At 42.1% G+C, this 18,685-nt stretch overlaps 1 protein-coding gene across 4 annotated transcripts in view; it reads left to right on the top strand.

Annotated features, from left to right (window-relative positions):
* Nucleotides 1–18,685, top strand: part of REPS2 (RALBP1 associated Eps domain containing 2) — a 105,859-nt gene that overhangs the window by 77,624 nt on the left and 9,550 nt on the right. For 2 of the 4 annotated variants that reach the window (XM_065857815.2, XM_065857809.2), the window contains exons 14-15: nt 4,694–4,758; nt 16,336–16,419. In XM_065857815.2, the coding sequence (XP_065713887.1) occupies nt 4,694–4,758; nt 16,336–16,419 (149 nt within the window). The remainder of the gene's footprint in view (nt 1–4,693; nt 4,759–16,335; nt 16,420–18,685) is intronic. The other 2 variants (XM_071812691.1, XM_065857820.2) reach the window with 1 other exon arrangement.

Here is an 18,685-nt window from a genome sequence, read left to right as displayed (position 1 = left end):
CTCAACCCTAATTTTGGCATCCCCTGTTTCTGCTGTGCCTTGTGAGGTAAAGACCCACTTCCCATAAGTTGACTGGATTATGATAGCTTTTTCTTGTTCCTTGGTCTCCTCTTCTTAGATCAAATAAGACAAGTAAAGGAGCCACTTGTGTGGTCACCGTGATTGATATTTTTCACTACTGTGGGTAATAAAGTGCTGAGTGTTTGTGTTGTCTGCTAGGGAGGCTGGAGGCAGTGGCATGGCCAGATAGGATGGTATAGCCTGTACTCAGAGTGTAGCATTGCAGCCTGATGTTTGTTTTGAAATATTAATCTAGCTTAAGATTGGAAAACCTGTTTTTCTATCTAGTGTGGTACCCCGTTAGTGCTATCAGACCTTTGTGATTGCCAAAATAAGGCAGAAAAATGGTGCTGGAAGCTTTCCAGGCTGATAATCTGCATTGAAGTGTAAATATGCTAAGTAAAGAGCTGAAAGCCTTATCACTGTCATTGTGGGAGTAACTAGTGCGTGAAAATGCTGTCATTTACAGGAATACATGTGATATGGATGCTGGATGTACTTAAATCTATTTTACTGGTACCCGTATTGGATTTCCACAGTGCTATCTTGGAGATTTGCCTTATAACACCTTGCTCACCCTGGTGTGAACACCACCGAGCTGCTCAATAACGAGACAACCCTTGTGAGGCCCATCCTGCTCCCTCCAGCTCCCTCTGCTTTTGTGCAGGGTGTGAAGACTTGTTTTCAGAGAGCAATGGCGTGCAACTTATCCAAGCTCTGAGGCCTGCACATGGAAATATGGCATTTGTCTCATTGCTCCTCTATCCCAGGGTACTTACTTTCACTTTGGAAACAGAGCTCCCCTTGTATTTGTGTTTGCTTTCAGAGCCACTGCAGTGAACTGTCTCTAATAGCAAGAGCCAGTCTATGTGGAGTGGTCTCCCAGGAGGGCAGGCATTCTGGAATAGCCTAATATGACAAGTCCTCTGCTGATACACATAAAAACCTATTGCTGCTTTTAGGGTAGTGATGCTAGAGAAGGCTGAAGCATGCAGCATCCATCATTAAAATGTTGCCATTGCCCTGTGGAGAAGAAAGTGAGGGTTTTTTTATAAGTTGTTATGAGTCTTCAAAAGTCAGCTAACTTCTCTCTAACAGTTGGACTCACATGAGCATGATTTCCTTCTAACAACAGGCTGAAGATGCTCTGCAACAGCAGGAATTTTATGAATATTCCATGAGTAGCTTAAGTTAAAATTTGTAGGATTAAAAAGAGGAAACTAGGTCAAATTCATGTGGTGTAAGCATCTAACATCTTTAATGCTAAATTCATGTATGTTTTATTTTGAAAGCTGAAACAGCAGTTTTTAGGGGTGCAGATTTTTGTTGGTGGCTCTTTTTTTGTTTGTTTGTTTGACCATCTTACAGAAAAATTACTTTTCCCTTTGGAATTTTGTTGGCCAAATCCCAGGAGACTTGTGGGCTTTCACAGTGTGTGCAACCACTTCAGGAGATGCTTTTCCAGCAAGCCCAGCACCTTTCTGCACAAAGACTACACTGCTGCTTCCCTGGGTATATCACTGGGTTTGTAGAACCAGGGAGCAGGGACAGTAAATGCTGTATCTTCTAGAGCTGAAGTTGAGGCCAGTTCCTAATGGATGCAGCTCTTGCAGTAAGGCTTTTGAAGGGACTGCGGGAGCATAAACCAGCACACACAAAAATGCTGAACCCTGGAGGAGGCTATGTGCATTTGGAAGAGCCGAGGGAGCTGCTGGGGCTGGTGCCTCCTCACAGCACCACTGATTCCAGTTCCACATGCCCCTTCCTGGGGATCACCACACTCAGAGCAGCGGTTTGCTCCATAGTTTCGTGTTTGGGCAGCCAGGGACTTGTGAGAAAGTGTGCATGATTACTGCTCCCCCATGACTTTGTAGTTGTCTGGAGAGCCCCAGGGCTCAGTACTGGGGCCAGTTCTGTTCAGTATCGTTATCAGTGATCTGGATGAGGGGATTGAGTGCACCCTTAGTAAGTTTGCAGATGACACTGAGTTGGGTAGGAATGTTGATCTGCTGGATGGTAGGAAGGCCATACAGAAGGTACTGGACCAGCTGTATTGTTGGGCTGAGGCCAGCTGTATGAGGTTCAACAAGGCCAAGTGCTGAGTCCTGCACTTGGGTCACAACAACCCCAGGCAGCGCTACAGGCTCAGGGAAGAGTGGGTGGAAAGCTGCCTGGAGGAAAAGGACCTGGGGGTGTTGATAGACAGGTGGCTGAACATGAGCCAGCAGTGTGCCCAGGTGGCCAAAAAGGCCAACAGTGTCCTGGCTTGTGTCAGAACTAGAGTGACCACCAGCACTAGGGAAGTGATCATCCCCCTGTACTCAGCCCTGGTGAGGCTGCGCCTTGGATACTGTGTTCAGTTTTGGGCCCTTCACTACAGGAAAGACACTGAGGTGCTGGAGAGAGTTCAGAGAAGGGCAACGAAGCTGGTGAGGGTCCTGGAGCACAAGTCTGATGAGGAGCAGCTGAGGGAACCGGGGCTGTTCAGCCTGGAGAAAAGGAGGCTGAAGGGAGACCTGATCGCTCTCTACAACTACCTGAAAGGAGGTTGTAGCATGGAGGAGATTGGTCTCTTCTCCTAAGCAGCAAGCAATAGAATGAGAGGAAATGGCCTCAGGTTGCGCCAGGGGAGGTTTAGCTTGGATACTAGGAAAAACTTATTGATGGAAAGGGTTGTCAGGCACTGAAACAGGCTGCCCAGGGAAGTGGTTGAATTGCCATCCCTGAAGGTGTTTAAAAGACATATAGATGAGGTTCTTAGGGACATGGTTTAGTGACAATGTTAGGTTAACAGTTGGACTCTATGATCTTGAGGGTCTTTTCCAACCAAAATGATTCTGTGATACTCCTGTAGGGATAATCACCGGTGGTGATGGGCAAGCAAGGTGCACACAGGTGTTTTCCATGCAGCAACGCAGCACAGCTCCCACTGGGTTTCATGAAGATAAATGTACCATGTTGAGAGTACGTACTTGTCGGCTATTGCGATGTGTAGCTGACGGACCAACAGAGTGCTGGTGTTTGAGTTTGATGGGGTTTTCAAATAATGTTATTAGCTGTAACTGCCGAAGCCACTGAAAGTGCTCAGATAAATGAAGTAATGATCTGAAGTTCAGACTAAAGGGAAGGAAAGTTTCTTGTTCTGCTGTTTCTTTCTAAAGCTTAGTTGCACAGAAAAGACAGACAGCATTGTGCTGGTATTGCAGTGACCTTATAAACAGAACTAATTAAATGTAAGAGAAGGGATCCTAATGACTATGTTTTTTTCAAATCTCTTACACTTGTAGGTATGTTAGTGGCTCCCTTGCTTAGCCTAAGTTGTGTTTTAGTTGTTCTTCCTGTCTCTTTGGCGCTGTCTGCTGTGATATTAGGTTTAATTTTGATTCAAGAGATGATGATACAGAAGATGTCAAAAAAAAAAAAAAAAATCCATGTATTATAAGCCTCTTTGGAACTGTATATAGTCAATATGACTGTTCTCAATATTTTCACCCACACATTTTTATTCTCGCTGTTATCCCTAGTGGTTAATATCTTTTGTCTTTGTATTTTTAACCATGTAGACATTTTTAGACTTGGCATATAAAATATGTAAATGGCTAAGCTGTAACAAGGCTTATAATGGTATTTGTGGCTTTTAAAAATATGTATGGAAATAAAAAGTGTATAAATGTAATTGCTCACTTAGCATTATTGTGGTAAAATGCTTTTCTAAGTTTAATATTGCTTTTTTTCTTTTTTACTACACAACCACCAGTGCAAAATGAACCTTTGCCAGTGGAAGTGCCAAACACTCCATGTGATGGGAACTTGGGGAGGGTGACCAGCTAAGGGCTCCTACCAGTCCTGGCTGGTGTCCCTGTGCCAGCCTAGTCCTTCTCTCTGCAGCTGCCTTTGGAAACCACCATATGTTCTGTAGTTTTGTCCCATGATGAATTTTCAGTATTGTAAAGAAACTGAGAAATACAGTAGCTGGGCCTATGTGATTTTTTTTCTCCCTTTGTGTGGGCTCACACAAAAAGCTGACGTTGTGTTATGTTCAAGGGGCCTGAGCTGACCGTTAGGGTTTGTCTTCCTCCCCTTATTTCTCCTCCTCCCTCTGAAATACCTCCAGTGAGTAATAACATGCAAATACAAACATATAGCCAAAGAAATGGATTTCTTTTGGTTCGTTTAGGCTTTTGTCCTATTAATTCCATGGCAGATGTTTTCTTTTTAAGGCTACACTCCATCACATAGCATGTTTTATCTGGAGTGAAAGCTAATGCCTACATTGGATGCTAAAGCATCACTTTTAAAAAAGGCAATAATGTTAATGAGAAAGGACAAATAGACCTTGTTTCTGGAGTTATTTAACTAGAATTGGATTGCTTTAGATACAGCTTTTGTGGCTGACTGGCTTCCATCTCTGCTTTTTATCATAACATTGTGGGTTCTTACAGCAATTAAATCACTACTCATTCACTGCTTACGAAGTTATTTCAAACAGGGTTTTGCTTAATAAAGTTTAGGTTTGGTTTCTGTTATTAAAATGCTGAATACTGCCTCTTCACTAGGAATTATCATGGAAATTAATTCTGGTTTTATTTGGAATTAATGTGGTTTGTTTGTTTTTTCTTCTCTCCCTGTTCAGCTGTGAGGTCTGGCTGGCTGCCCCCACCACCGCCTGCACTGCCCCCTCGACCTTCTTTATCTCAGGTATGGACAAAGGTTTGGCACTTTGCTGTGTATTTTTGACTTACTTATGTTACTGTTGCAGTGGTTAACATCAGTTGGTTTGGACAGGGCAGTTGTTCTTGCTTCCAAGTTAATGCACATCTGCGGTTTGCTCTGCAGTTCCCTACATGTCCTTTTTCATTGGTCTGTCTAGCCATTGTGTTGCAATGTCAAATTACAGAGTAATTAAATCTCTTTGTAGTGGAGCTGACATGCATCCACTAGACAAAACTGTAAATTAAAGGCTAGTAAGGCTAGTCTGCTAATAAGAGTTTCATGCCTGAAGGGCATGGGCTTGATACCTGCTATTTGCTTCTCAAGCTTCAAATGCTCAAAGGGCATCTGCTAAGGGAGCCACAACATGAAAGAGTGTATTTGAGCCATGGGTTTGAAAAATAATGCTGAAAGGAAGCAATGCTGTGTCAGTTAGGTTATTAAATTTCAAACCATTAGTGGTATGCTTCTGGTTTACTTTCTGAATGGGTTTTTGTTTGTTTTTAGAGCACCACACAATACAAATCAACTAAAACGTGCCTATCTGCATCCAGATACTTCTTCAGGTTTTAAGAAATCATGGAGGATCAGAATCTTGTTCTTTTTATGTTGCTGACTCTGTTAAGTCTTAGGCAGCAGTATGGTTCATATATTACTCCTTTAGGTGAGGTATATAATGAAGAGAGTTCAGAAAAGGGCGACGAAGCTGATGAGGGGCCTGGAGCACAAGTCTGATGAGGAGCAGCTGAGGGAACTGGGGCTGTTCAGCCTGGAGAAAAGGAGGCTGAGGGGAGACCTGATCACTGTCTACAACTACCTGAAAGGAGGTTGTAGCATGGAGGGGGTTGGTCTCTTCTCCCAAGTAGCAAGTGATAGGACAAGAGGAAATGGCCTCAGGTTGCGCCAGGGGAGGTTTAGATTGGATATAAGGAAAAAAATTCTCCATGTGAAGTGTTGTCAGGCACTGGAACAGGCTGCCCAGGGAAGTGGTGGAGTCACCATCCCTGGAAGTGTTTAAAAGATGCATAGGTGAGCATCTGAGTGCAGCTATTTCCACCTCCAGGACTGTAGGATGTTCTGGTTCAAACTTGCATCCTTCCCCCAAGTCACTATGGCATTAGCTGTCCCGCTAATGGCACATGCTCCTCAGTGCACCCATCACCTTCCTGCTTTGCCTGACATTTCCAGGAGAGCAGCGTTGCTTGCTGGCTGCCTCTGTCTTGTGGTGCAGCTCCAGCCTTGTGCTGCCCGCCCCAGCGCTCACCCTCCTGCTGCTTCTTGTGCTTGTGCCAGCTCCATGCAGCGCGAGCCACTTCACTGCCATCGGGAGAAGCAGTAAATATTACAAATCCTGTTCTTGGAGAAAAAAAACCTATTTTTTTAAACCAAGGTTAATTTTCTGTTCCTATGATATAACACATTTGTTTTTCCTTAGCAGGGCAGTGAGGTGAGATTTTTTTTTTTATTTATACATGTCCAGCAGCTTCCTCATCACATCACAAATATTGAGACAACTGGTCATCCTACACTGGGTCATGTAGAGTATAGGACTTTTCTTAAACTAAACACAAGGAGATTCTCATGTGAAATTCTTGATCCAGTCCTCTCCAATACAGAAGTCTGTTTTCTGGAAGAAAAGAGTGGCTTCTGTGTCTGCTCAGTTATGAATATGTAGCTGATGCTTTGCTTACATACATCACTTGCATTTAATTAATTTATTTCTGATTAGTTTTAAAGATACTTAATCAAATACATCATCAAAATATTATTTTTCTGACATTTACAAAAAATGTACATAAAGCTGGTTCTTGAAAACATAATGAACTTCACACTCATCACTTGTTTATTTTATCGCCAAGCATGCCTTTCTGTGATAAAGGTAACAGACAATAGGGAAGTACATGTGATGGGGTCATAATTCAGCTGAGCTGACCCTCTTGAATAGCGTGTAAGCAATAGTAGGCATATGGATTACATTAGTCAAGTGGGGCCCTTGATTTAAAGAGCATGAAGAAATTGGAGGGAGGGATCTGCTTTCAAAACTGAGGCAAGATCAAGAACTGAAGGAAAGCCATGATGCTGAAATGACACATTCAGCTTTTTCCTGTTTCAAGATTTACCATACTCTTCTTAAATTTCTGTTTTAATGTATTTTTCAACGATGTTATTGAAAATCCTTTTTTATTGCCATAACATTTTGCTACATGCTTGCAGTTAAGCAGTGTCAATGACAAATGTAGCTTGGAAATGAAGTGAACCCCACATATTTCAGGTGGCTGTGCACAGTATAAGTATGCTCATGGTGTGATTATTTTGGCTCAGCTTTGGAAACCAGTTGATGAAGGAGGAGAGTGAAATAATTTCTTCTGAGGACTGCAGTTTTCTATGGATGACTGAGAAGCAGCCTGAATCAGTTGGCTCTTTAGAGTGAGATTAAAAGGCTCATGGGATGTAAAGGCCAAAGTGCGTAAAAGAGACGTACTGAGGGGCTGGTATTATATTTCAGTGGAGCAGAAGTCCGCTTGTGAGCTTAATCAATAGCAATATAGAAATGGCATCTTTACTTTGGTCCTGGGTTGCTGTTGTTTTTAGTAGAATTTGATTCAACCTTTACAAAAACATTATTTTTCCTGTCAGATCCTCCAAGGTAATCAAGCTCGATACGTTACTGAAACACTGGTTATTCACAGTGTGCCAAACATCTCTAGCCATATCACAAACTTATTAAATCATGTCCACGTCCAACTCCGCCTCCACAGTGCAGTCAGCTGAATAAGGAGGAAAAAGGATTGTATCGGGGGTGAGCAAAGCACAAGGTAGAACTTCTAATACTGCTGTGGCCTTGACTCCAGAGCGCAGTGGGTGCACAGGTTTATTGTGAGAGCCTCGAGTCCTGGGATCCTGCAATGACTGTAAATAAATTTAATAAATAAAGATGGACAAAAGGCAAGTTAACATTATGTGAATACATAGTTATCTCCAATTTGCAATCTTTCAACCCGAATTCCTGCCCATATCTCTCTGCTCTGCAAGCCGTTTTGAATTGATGTTTCCAGTGAAACGTTGTGAAATGCAGTATGAAATGCTTTATTAGAATCCTCAATTCATGTTGCTTTCCTGTTAGAAAAATAAAGTAATGCAAGCTTTGCCTAAATTCTGTAAAAGGCGCTTGGAAAGATTATGTACAGAAACAGTCTTATATAAAGACTAGAGTTTTGTTTTGGTTAATACATTATTTTGAAGTGTTTTCCTTTTACTACTTTGTGTAACTTTTCTGACACTTTATGTAATCCCTAGTAGCACATCTCACACATAGCAAGTCTGCAGTAGCTGCTTGGATTTAAGGATAATTTTATCTGTATCAGTTTCCCTGTTTCTTCAGACCACAAATATTTAATATGCTACAAGGTATTTTACAGACTTAGGACACTGCCAGTGTCCTATCTCTCTTGCTCACTTCCAATGACTTGGTGCAGTTGTGGCTTTTCTACTCTTTAAAAATTTTTTTCTTTTTTTAACTTTTTAGTGTTTTTCATGTCATCTCCATTGTCATCCCTGCACCCCAAGTGATGGTGTATAGAACAGATAACTTGTAGCTTGTTGAAGTACAGTGGTTTGTTTGGTTTGGTGTGGGTTTTTTTGCTTTTTTTTCTTTCTGGGCTTGTAGAGGACTGGATTCAGTGGCTTGGGTAATTTTTCCTGATCCTGTGTTCCTAACTTAACAGGAAACTTAAGTCATCAAGGAGAAATGGCATGAAGGTGACCCCAAAACTTTTGTGCGGACCCAGGACTGTACATACAAAATTTGTGTAAATTGGAGGCAGTAAGAATCATGATAGGAAGGCAATAGCTATGTTGATGATTTGCAGTGACACAGATTTCAGATAGGAAATAACTTTGGGTTCCTTTAAGTAGCACTTCACTGAAACCAAACGAGTGTGCACATCTCATAGAAGCCTCTGTTGTTATTTTTTTAATGGAAAAACAAATAATACCTTCTTATTACTGTTGGCTTTTAAGCCTACAGAAGTCATTTACCACAGCCGCTTACTGTGGGAGATTTAGTAGCATATTTATGCTAATAGGAATTACGGATGAACACTGAAGAGCAAATATAACTTTAGGATTTTATCCAACATCAACTCACTGTCTGCAACATTGCCCAATTAGCTCAACATTCCTGTATTTAAATTACTCTGTTTTGGTACCTTCCTGTCCAGTAATGAAGGCGTATCTTCAGTTCTGCCTGTGCTATATAAGGGGATTTGAAAACAGTGGGACTGTAAGAAAACCCTGTGTATCTTGGATGAAAAAAACTGATGTTCCTCGTCTCTTTCCCAGAGTCTAAATTTTAACCCTGCTGGTTTTGTAAATTTACACTGGTTTGTGCTGGAATTTTATTTCTGGAGATCTTGAGACCTGGTTTTCCGACTGGTTCCACACTGGCTGTTTGGACAAATGCTGAAGACGGATGAGGGCAAAGTGGTGGAGTAGGTAGGCAGCTCTTAGTGTTACAAATTTGAAGTTTCCTGAGTGCAGTGCAGCCCTGAAGATTAAAATCTCAGTGTGGTATTATGAGCTCAGAGTTACGCTGTCGGTTTAGTGGCCGTTGCTACCATTAGATGCTATAGATTTGGTGAAATTGTGGAAACAAAGTGATGTGAGGGAAGATGGTGGAGTCACCCCACCCAGTCACAGGCACCTGGCGGCTTTGGAAAGAGAAGGTACTATTCTTTTTGACACATTGAATGTTCTGCTCTCCAAGTGTTACTCAATACTTCATAATTCCTTGAAGCTTTTTGGCCATTCATCATCCAGAGTCGCAAGTGAAAACTGGGACCCAGTTCAAGAAGTTGTCTCACCTGATGTGCCTCCATGTTCTGCTGAATCCATGAAGAGCCCTGGGCACAGGGCTTCGCTCAGGCTGGGTCTGTAACTCTCCATTACACACGTGCCCACTATGATCTATGGCCCCGAGAGGTGGAGAAGGCCTCCTGTCCATCCTGCTGAGACCTCTTGGCCTTCTGAATGGCAGGGCCATGTGCAGGTTCCATGCTGGGGGATGGTCTGGGGGGTCCCCCCCACCACCAAGGTGTCTTTGGGTAAAGCCAAGATACTTGGAGGATGAGGTAGGGTTTGCTTATCTCCATTAAGGGGTTGCTTGGAGAAAATGGTCAGGCAACTGAGGCAGCACCTTCTTACTCTGTAAAATTATATGAGGAATTTCAAATGCTGGCGGGACAACTGGAGCTTTATGGGGAGGAAGATTTTTGTTACAGAAATTAAAAAATACCAAAACCCTAAGGTTTTACTTTTGGCAGCATGCTATTTGTATAGATGGTGTTATTCTCCCAGACAACCATTTTTTTATTAAACCAAAGACATATCTATCTTAGCTTGCATTTGCAACCCCTGTGCAAGTATATGGTGGGGTTTTTTTTATCATCTTCCTTGTTCTGGCTGCAGAATAACGTATGTTGTATAATCAGTGCAATAGGTACTGAAGAAGTCTGTAACTGTAATAAAACTGAAAATCTTCTATAACATGAAAGATTTTGCCATCTGCCACTTTAATATAATACAAGTGGATTATCTTCCTCTCATGAAAATTATATATTAAATCTAAAACAGCCAGACAAAATAATTTATGGTTTAAGAAGTGGTGAAAAGTAGCACAGTTAAAATTGAATTTGGGAAGTAGTTGATGGATGCCATAAAATCCTTTCTAAAGAGGTTTCTGGGAGAGTGGAAGAAGGATGAGTATCTTAATTAAAATGTGTTGTAATAATTTTTGAATTTGGCTTCACATTGATCGTGAAAACAACAACGAAAAAAGCTGAGAATCCAATGCCTATATCTCTAGTGGAATGCACATATGCCTTTCTAGCTTACGTTAATCTGGTTTTGTGGAAGTAGGGTATTAAAACAGATTGTTAATGCTTCCATCTGGGTCCTATTCTTTCCTTGCAAATGGGCTGAACGTTGCAGCAATTTATTTGTATTTACTGCCTTTTTCCTCAACCTTATCACTATGCTTCAGATAGCTTGGGGAAAGAAAAAGCTTATCAAAACTTCAGGGCTGCACAGCGCTGAGAAAGCAGGCAACACACTAAGACCCTGGCAGCTTGTTGCATTTGCATCCCTGTGGTTGTTTTTCTTTTTTTGTGGTCTTATCATTTTCAGTTTCTGTAACAAGCAATAAAAAGAATTGATGATTCAGTGTGGGATGCGCAAGACTCGTAGAAACTGGAATTGAGACATCTTCTTAGAAATTGGCATTAAGTGAAAAAATATGAATGTTTAGAAAGGACCAAAATACCTTTTAAATGAACTTCTATAGAGATGATAGAAGATTGCAATGGGCACATACTGAGCGTTAAGCATATTTAGTACCCTACTATTTCTTACAGATAAGCTGTTCTCAATACTCTTTTTGCAAAGCTAAGCAGTGGCTCTGTCTAGGTAATGATTATGGGCTATTCCTATGAATGCACAGAGATAATTTCATTTCTTTGAGTAGTGCCATTGACTACAATGGGACTATTTCTATGTGTAAAGTTAGCCTGGAGCATAACCGTGGGTGAGACTGAATTGTAGGAAAGATTGAATATATACTTCCCCTCTTGCGAACAGGCTCTTAGGTGACAGAAATGTAAACGCTCTGCATAGACTTTCTGTTCTGGAAGATCAGTTATGGATTGTCTTGAAAAATGGGTGTGAAATCTACATGTAATCCAGCATTGCAAAGTGAAAGAACTGGAAATGTAAGTGAAGAACCAGTTGTAAGGTAATGCATTCTCTTACAGTTATGAAAATCTTTCATCTGAGGCTTTCGAAGCACTTAGTGCTTAAGTGAGCGTTACATATTCTTTTAGAAAGGTACTGTTAAGTATCATCACGTGGAGCAGCAAGGAGATTATGAATGGCTGGTCAAGGATCATGCGATGAAATAATGAGCATTTGTGATTCATAATGCTCTCCTTAACGATGAGGAATTATCTGTCCTAACGCTCGATATTGGCCATAGGCCAGAGGCTGGTCTCTGGCCATTGCGGTTCTACAAAAAGTTTGTTAGCCAGTTCTGTCTTCTGCCTGGAAGAACAAGGAGAGTATAGCTTGTCCTAGAAAATATGAGGTTGCACTGGGGAAAAAGGAGGTACCACCTATTAATACCTGAACTTTGTTTTTTCCAAGGGGAAGCTCTTCAGGATATTTGCAATAGGACACTGACTTGCTCTTTTCTGTGGTCATTTACTCTTCTTCCCCCTTCGCTCAGACTGGTCTGCAGACTCTTTTGTGCTGCTGGTAGTGCATGTAAGTAGGATTTTCTTTGCCCAGGGACTTCAACCCTGGATGTGGACCCAGCCCTACCAGCATGAGGCGCTTCTAGTTACGCACTTTTACACTGCTATAGTTGAACTTTGCTTTGGAAGGACATAATGCATTATATATAAAGCCTCAGTGTTATAAAGTAGCACTGAATAATTTTAAACCTTAATATAGTGGTGAGAAGCTTCCTATGATACTCCTGTGATACAGGGAGGCAGTTCACTGCCATCCTTCTGAATGAGAAATAAGCTGCCCAAGGACCATAATAAGCATGGTATAAAAACAATGAAGAGCTGTTCTGGTGGATCACCTTTTCCTTACACTGCAGTATAGGAGCTTGGATGGGAGTATCGTGGAGCCAATCTCACTCTGCCCATGACCAAAAGGCTACAGGAATTGGCTTCCACCCCATGTCCAGTTCAGTGAAGGATATCTGTGAAGAATCCCACTGCCAAAAGAAAAAGCAGGAGTTATTTTTTGTTTAAAATCTGTGTGGGGAGACATCAACTTGCAAACATATTTGCAAAGCCTCTCAGGCTTTGCCTAGAGTACTTCGTTGGGCTAGCTGAATCAGCAAACCTTTGCACTGATGCATGTTGCAGTTCCACAAAAGATCTTTACCTGAGTTAAATGCTCTTGGTCCCTGAATGAAATCTCCTGCAACAGCATACCGTTTTTTTTACGCTTGGGCACTTGTGTCAGAGGCACATGGCTCTGAGGAATGGAGATCTTTTGTAGAGGTGAGCTTGTAGCTCTGCTGACAGAGCATTAGCGTGTAGACCCGGCTTCTGCATGAAGGAGGAGCTGAGACTCCCCGAAAAGCCGATGGAGGCTCGCCGTGCCCAGCCTGTCTGCCCACCCCAGGGAGCAGGCTCTGTCTGCAGCCTGTGAGTAGTGCAGACAGCTGGGTTTTGGTGCCGTCCTCTAAGCAAATCACTCCGAGAAGGCCTATCCCACATGCCACTAGGTGGCACTTCAGGGACACGGCAGTCACTTGGTTTTATTCGTTATACATGAGCTGCATCACCAGAACTAGTTTTTTTTTCTTTTTTTTTTTTTCTTGATCAAATGTAACCGTTTATTTATTTTTGCCACCACTTTGCAGAACTTTGCCATCCTCAGGTTCCAGAAGCGGGGAGGAGCGGCCAGGCCAGCAGCCCAACCTCAGCCAGCGGGCACCACAACCCTGCAGCCCAGCGCTTGCCACGGCTGTTGGGCTGACAGCCACATCACAGCACTCAGCTAGTAAAAAAAATAAATGTATCTTGCCTCAGGAGGAGCTGCGATACCAAACTGTTGGAAATTTTGAAATCTTACCCTTTTTGGCATCAGCAGTCCAATTTATATTTGCTTCCACCAGAACACAAAGTTTACCCTTTTCTTCCCTTTTCAGTTAAAAACACTATTCTCCTGCAATGAGACCATTAAAAAAAAAAAAAAAAAAGGGTGGGGAGTGGGGGAATATCTGCAAAAGTTTGGTGTGTTTTTTTTTTTCTTTTTTTTTTTTCTTCTCCCTCTTCTCCAGGTTCTTTATCTTACTGTGATTTCAATTTTCCTGTTATTTGCAATTGACATTGTGGAGTGCTGCTCTATTTAGTCACTTCTGCACTGTTTGAACACATTGGTTCTTAAAAAGCTGTGATTTATCTATGCACAAATAACATGGGGTTGGTCTCAGTTGTTTTTCGTTCTGTGGAATAAGTTACTGTATCATTCCTTTAGATGTAAGGTTTAGTCTAAACTCAAACAAGTGTGTGAGCACCAGAAAGTGCCTGCCTGGCCAAGGTAGGGGGGCATCTAGTGCTCCCTGTCCTAGAAAGGTCGTTGACAGCTGACTCTCACATACTTCTGTCATTGCTCTGTGTTGTGCAGCAAAGCTATACCATAAGGAGTTTGTAGCATGTGTGTTATGTGGCTTTCTGAAAGACTGTGTTTGCTCTTGCTGTCCCTTAGTGAATGATTTGTCAAAGATGTGGTTTGGGCTCAAATTTGTCATGTGGCTCTGGGTATTTGAGCTTTGCTATCCCCAAATCATTCATGAAAGCCTCATGGACTTTGCCAGGTTACTACCACCAGTGCTTAGAGCCCTCATTTTTACCAAATATTTTAAAAGTGATTGTAGGAATCAGGTTCTAGGCTATTCAGCTTGCTAATAAAGGAAATCTCTGTTGGATTAAATGCACTTTTAAAGGTCTTTGTTTTTTGTAGACAGGAAGGAAGTTTGCTTTTTCCATTTCATTCTCTTATTTGTGCCAGAAATCTACCATTATAGAAGAAGGTCGTCAGCCCATGAAAAGCTTTCCAGAATTGAAATGTTAGTATCCAATAGTTATTAAAATCTGAATATTTAAGATATCAATATTAAAATAATACTGGAAAATTACAGGGTGGGTTTGTCTTTTCCTCCTCTCCAGAGGAATTTCACATGCGTTTTTAAAAAATTCTCCCTCCTCTGTGCATGTTTGACACCGTCCAGTTGGAGAACAGCAGTAACATGACAGCTGCTTTTTCCTTACAGCTTTCTGTACAGCTCTTATTGTGTACAGTATGGAAGAAATGGAAGTGGTATGATAGAGGTCCCTCCTTTTTACGTATACCAAATTCTGTGCATGCTGTCATTTTTATTTAACTTACAGTTAAGTACTGAGAAGCTTGTGACTGCTACCGAGCTTGATGGGTCTATGCAGAAATCTCTTGGCAACAGCGAATTAGGTTCTTCAGTGTGCAACAGGTTGTTATGATTATTATTATTATTATGGCTAAAATCCTGGCCTCTTTAAAGTTTAATGTTTTCTTTGAACTTGGTTTTGAATGCCAGCTTTCATCTGTGTAGAAAGGAGCCTTTTTTGAGCAGGGAGCAGGATAGCAGGTTGCCTCTCCTGCGTGGGGACAGTTGTCAGCCTGTCTCTGACTTGGCAGAAGTTGGGAAAGAGTAGAAGAGGACATCTGCCCATGCCAAGTGCCCTCAGTCTCCTGCTCCTGTCTGCTTCCCTCACCTTGGAGAGCCAGCCCATACCTCCTGGACAGAAAACAGCCGCACTGTGTTTTGTACCATGTTTGCTGTCAGTGTGCCCACAGACAAGCAGCTCCAGTGCTGCTGCCCTCCCTTTGCTGATGTGCTGTGCCGTGTCCTGGTGAAGCAACTTGAAAGATGTTCCTCCTATGAGGACAGACTGAGAGAGCTCAGATTGTTCAGCCTGAGGAAAACAAGGCTCCGAGGAGACCTTTCAGCAGGCTTCCAGTACCAAAAGGGGGCCTATAAGAAAGATAGGGACAGACTACTTAGCAGGACCTGTTGCAACAAAACAAGGGGTAATGGTTTTAAAATAAAGGAGGGGAGATTCAGGCCAGACATGAGGAAGAAATTTTTTAGGATGAGGGTGGTGAAACACTGGCCCAGGTTGCCCGGAGAGGTGGTAGATGCCCCATCCCTGGAGACATTCCAGGCCAGGCTGGATGGGGCTCTGAGCAACCTGATCTATGAAGATGTCCCTGCTCATTGCATGGGGTTGGACTAGATGACCTTTGAATGTGCTTTCCAACCCAAGCTGTTCTAGGATTCTATGATTTCAGGAGAGGCGAAGCAAGGGATTAACCCACTGTTTTAATTGTCAGATAGGCTGGAGGGAGGGTGTTTTGTTTTGCTAAAGCGTAGACCTGTGTGGTGAGTATGCAGCTCGGTTTCTGTTTGAAATGTGAGAAGGGAGGAGGGAAGATTTATTTGGCTTCTTGTGTCACTTTCTTATTAACTTTGCTGGAATTTTTGGTGTAATTCAGACTTTCTCACTCCAATTTTGCAGACTTCAGAGGCAGAGAGAGGCTTACTCTGATGAATTTTTATCAGTTTCAGGCAATGAAAAGGTGACAGGGTGCAACCAAGATGTTTCTAGCTTTTATCCACCCCCCTTTTACTCTGAGTGTTTAGGCCATAGAGGTAACTCTAGAAGAAATTGTGAGTACTAGGTCACTTACATTTAGAGAGATGATTCCCAACACTTCCCAGAAAAACTTCGCTCGTGTTTCCCCAGCACAATAAAATGCAAAAAACCTGTTTCATTAAAAATCTGCAAAAGACATATGTCATCCATTCAGCTGTCATCCTAGATCTCCATTTCCCCTGCTGTTGAATTGTTAAAGTAACTTTTCTTTTGTGTATAACATTTCCTTTCATTGACTTTATTGTATGTGACTGCTAGTCATTTTCTGGGTGTAGCAATGACTGATTTGTTGTTGCAGACAGAGCAAGTATCTGAGGTTGAATTACATCCTCAGATGAATAAACCCCCGTCACAGGCAGAAGAAAACAGTTCAGCAAAAAAGGTGAGACCCACACAGATTGTACAATTGTGGAGTTATTGGCCTTCATCAACAAATGTGATTAAGTATGAAAGCAATTAAATGGAGGTTTAGGGTTATATTTTTACATGTTTACCTTCTCTGGAGGTCAAGACGCTGGAGAGAACTGGCATTGCATGTGACGTCAGCTCAGATAAATCATTAAGCAAGCTCTTAACGCACGTGCGTCGATGTGTGTGTACTAAGAGAGGCAGCTTGCCATTTGTTTCAAATCAATAGGGGCTTGTGGAGCCTTAGGGGAGACAAAAGAGACTTTGCTTATACTTGACCCCTGTCTCTCTGTAATTCTTCCAAATTGTGACGCACTCTTGGCTTCCAGTTACTGAGGATTCAGTGTTGATGTAAACACACCTGTTAGCTGGAGGTCAGAATCTGCTACTGAATGTACTTAGACTGGAAGAGATTTGCTCAAGGTATGCAGTTGCTTACATGTTTTTGTATGAACATATAATTTGTATAAACTAAACACTGTTGTTGCAGTGACACTCTTGTCAGGGTCTTGCTTAGGGGTGGAGTGGCCTTAGTAGTGGCTGTGAGCCTTTTCTTACTCCTGGTCACGCTCCCACCACCTCCAGGTGAACCTGCTTTAGCAGGTGGGTTGGATTAGTGGATCTCCAGAGGTCCCTTCCAACCAACCTCAGCCAGAACAGGTTTTGATAGAGGGCAAACACAGATCCTCCTGCCTCTAGCACCTTCTGCAGGGAGGAACTACCCGCAAGACCATTGTTCAGCCCAACCAAGAACTGTTGGCAGGTGCTGTATGTAGTACATACCTTGCCCAGGGAGCATCACCACACTTCTTACCATAACAGAGAGCAGAGACAAATGCCCTGGCGTGATTTCCTATACGTGATAGGGCTTTTCAGTCAGCGTCCTTGCTCCGTGTGTGCTCACCGCATGCTGCAACTAGCCTGGCTCAGCTGCTTCATTGCTCTGCTTTGCGGCCCTGCTGGGGAAGTGAAATCCTGGTGGACCACCTACTTCATGCTTGCCCTTGTCCCAGTTGCCTCCCTAAAATACAGAGAAGCCCAGGCTGTGGGGTGGAGGATGCAGGTTGATGGCGCGGGGCTGACCCACCTTCCAAGGGCTGGTGCAGTGGCAGCCAGCCAAAGAGCCCTGTGGAGGGCTCTGCTTTTAGGTGTTGGATCTTTTCTTCCAGTATTGCATTTGAAACAGAAGAGGAATTTATTCTGTGGAGTGGGTAGGGTCTTGGCATTTCAAGGTAGACTGGGATTGTGCATTTGGCATCCCACCGGTGTATGGTTGCAGAAGGCATACACAAGGTCCTCACTTGCTGTATGTTGTGTGTTTGCAGGAAGCTGCACATATGTGTGGGATTTCAGAGCAGGGTGTTACCTCTGATCTGTGCAGTGCTGATGTGCAGATATCCTGATCAAAATATCCCATAATATTTTTAATTATATATTTTTTTGTAATCACAGAACTGGTTTTTAACGTTGAAACCCTTGTTTCCTTACAGTTCTAATTCCTTTATTAATTGTAATCCGTCTAATACTAATTATTGATTGTCAGGCTGCTTACTACAGCATTGGGCTTTTTCCTTCATGATTGCTGGGTCATTAAAAGCTTTCTCATTGGAATTTTTTTCTTATTTTATTAACATTTGGCCAAAACATAGTAAGGAACACAGTGTGGCCCAATAAAATGTGCACTGTGCAATTGATAATAAAATTTCATCTCTGGTCTTGGCTGCGACACTAAACGTATAACCTTTGTCAAGTCACTTCATCTTTTTGAATCTTAGTTTTCTCATTCACGAAGTGGAACAATAATAGTTACATCCCTTATAAAAGAGATCTAATAATAAATTACACTAAAAAGGATATATTTATATTTCGGATTTAAAATAGATACAAAGCATTAAAACGAGTTCTCATTGCAAAAGAAAGGATGTCTTAATTTAGAATAATGAAAACACTTCTTACCACTGAAGTAATAAAAATCCAAGACTCTGTTTTATCTATGAAACAGATTATTTCTTTGTAAGTTACCAAGAGAAATAACTGGCCTTCTACACTTCCAACATGTTAATTTTAGATGGATGATTGTATACATTTGTATTTCTAAGCTATTTTAAGTGTTGCTTCATGTAAGAGAGGAGGGAGAAGGGAGATACTCCATGCCAGATGGGTGAGGTAGTAAGTTGGGATGCAAGTGATTGATGATTGATTCTTACCAACTGAGCGTAATTAAAAATAAATCTTGTTTT

The sequence above is a fragment of the Patagioenas fasciata genome, chromosome 1 (assembly GCF_037038585.1).
Source record: "Patagioenas fasciata isolate bPatFas1 chromosome 1, bPatFas1.hap1, whole genome shotgun sequence".
NCBI classification, from domain to species: domain Eukaryota; kingdom Metazoa; phylum Chordata; class Aves; order Columbiformes; family Columbidae; genus Patagioenas; species Patagioenas fasciata.
Note: the sequence above shows the minus strand (reverse complement) of the source record. Positions and strands in the feature narration are given on the sequence as shown.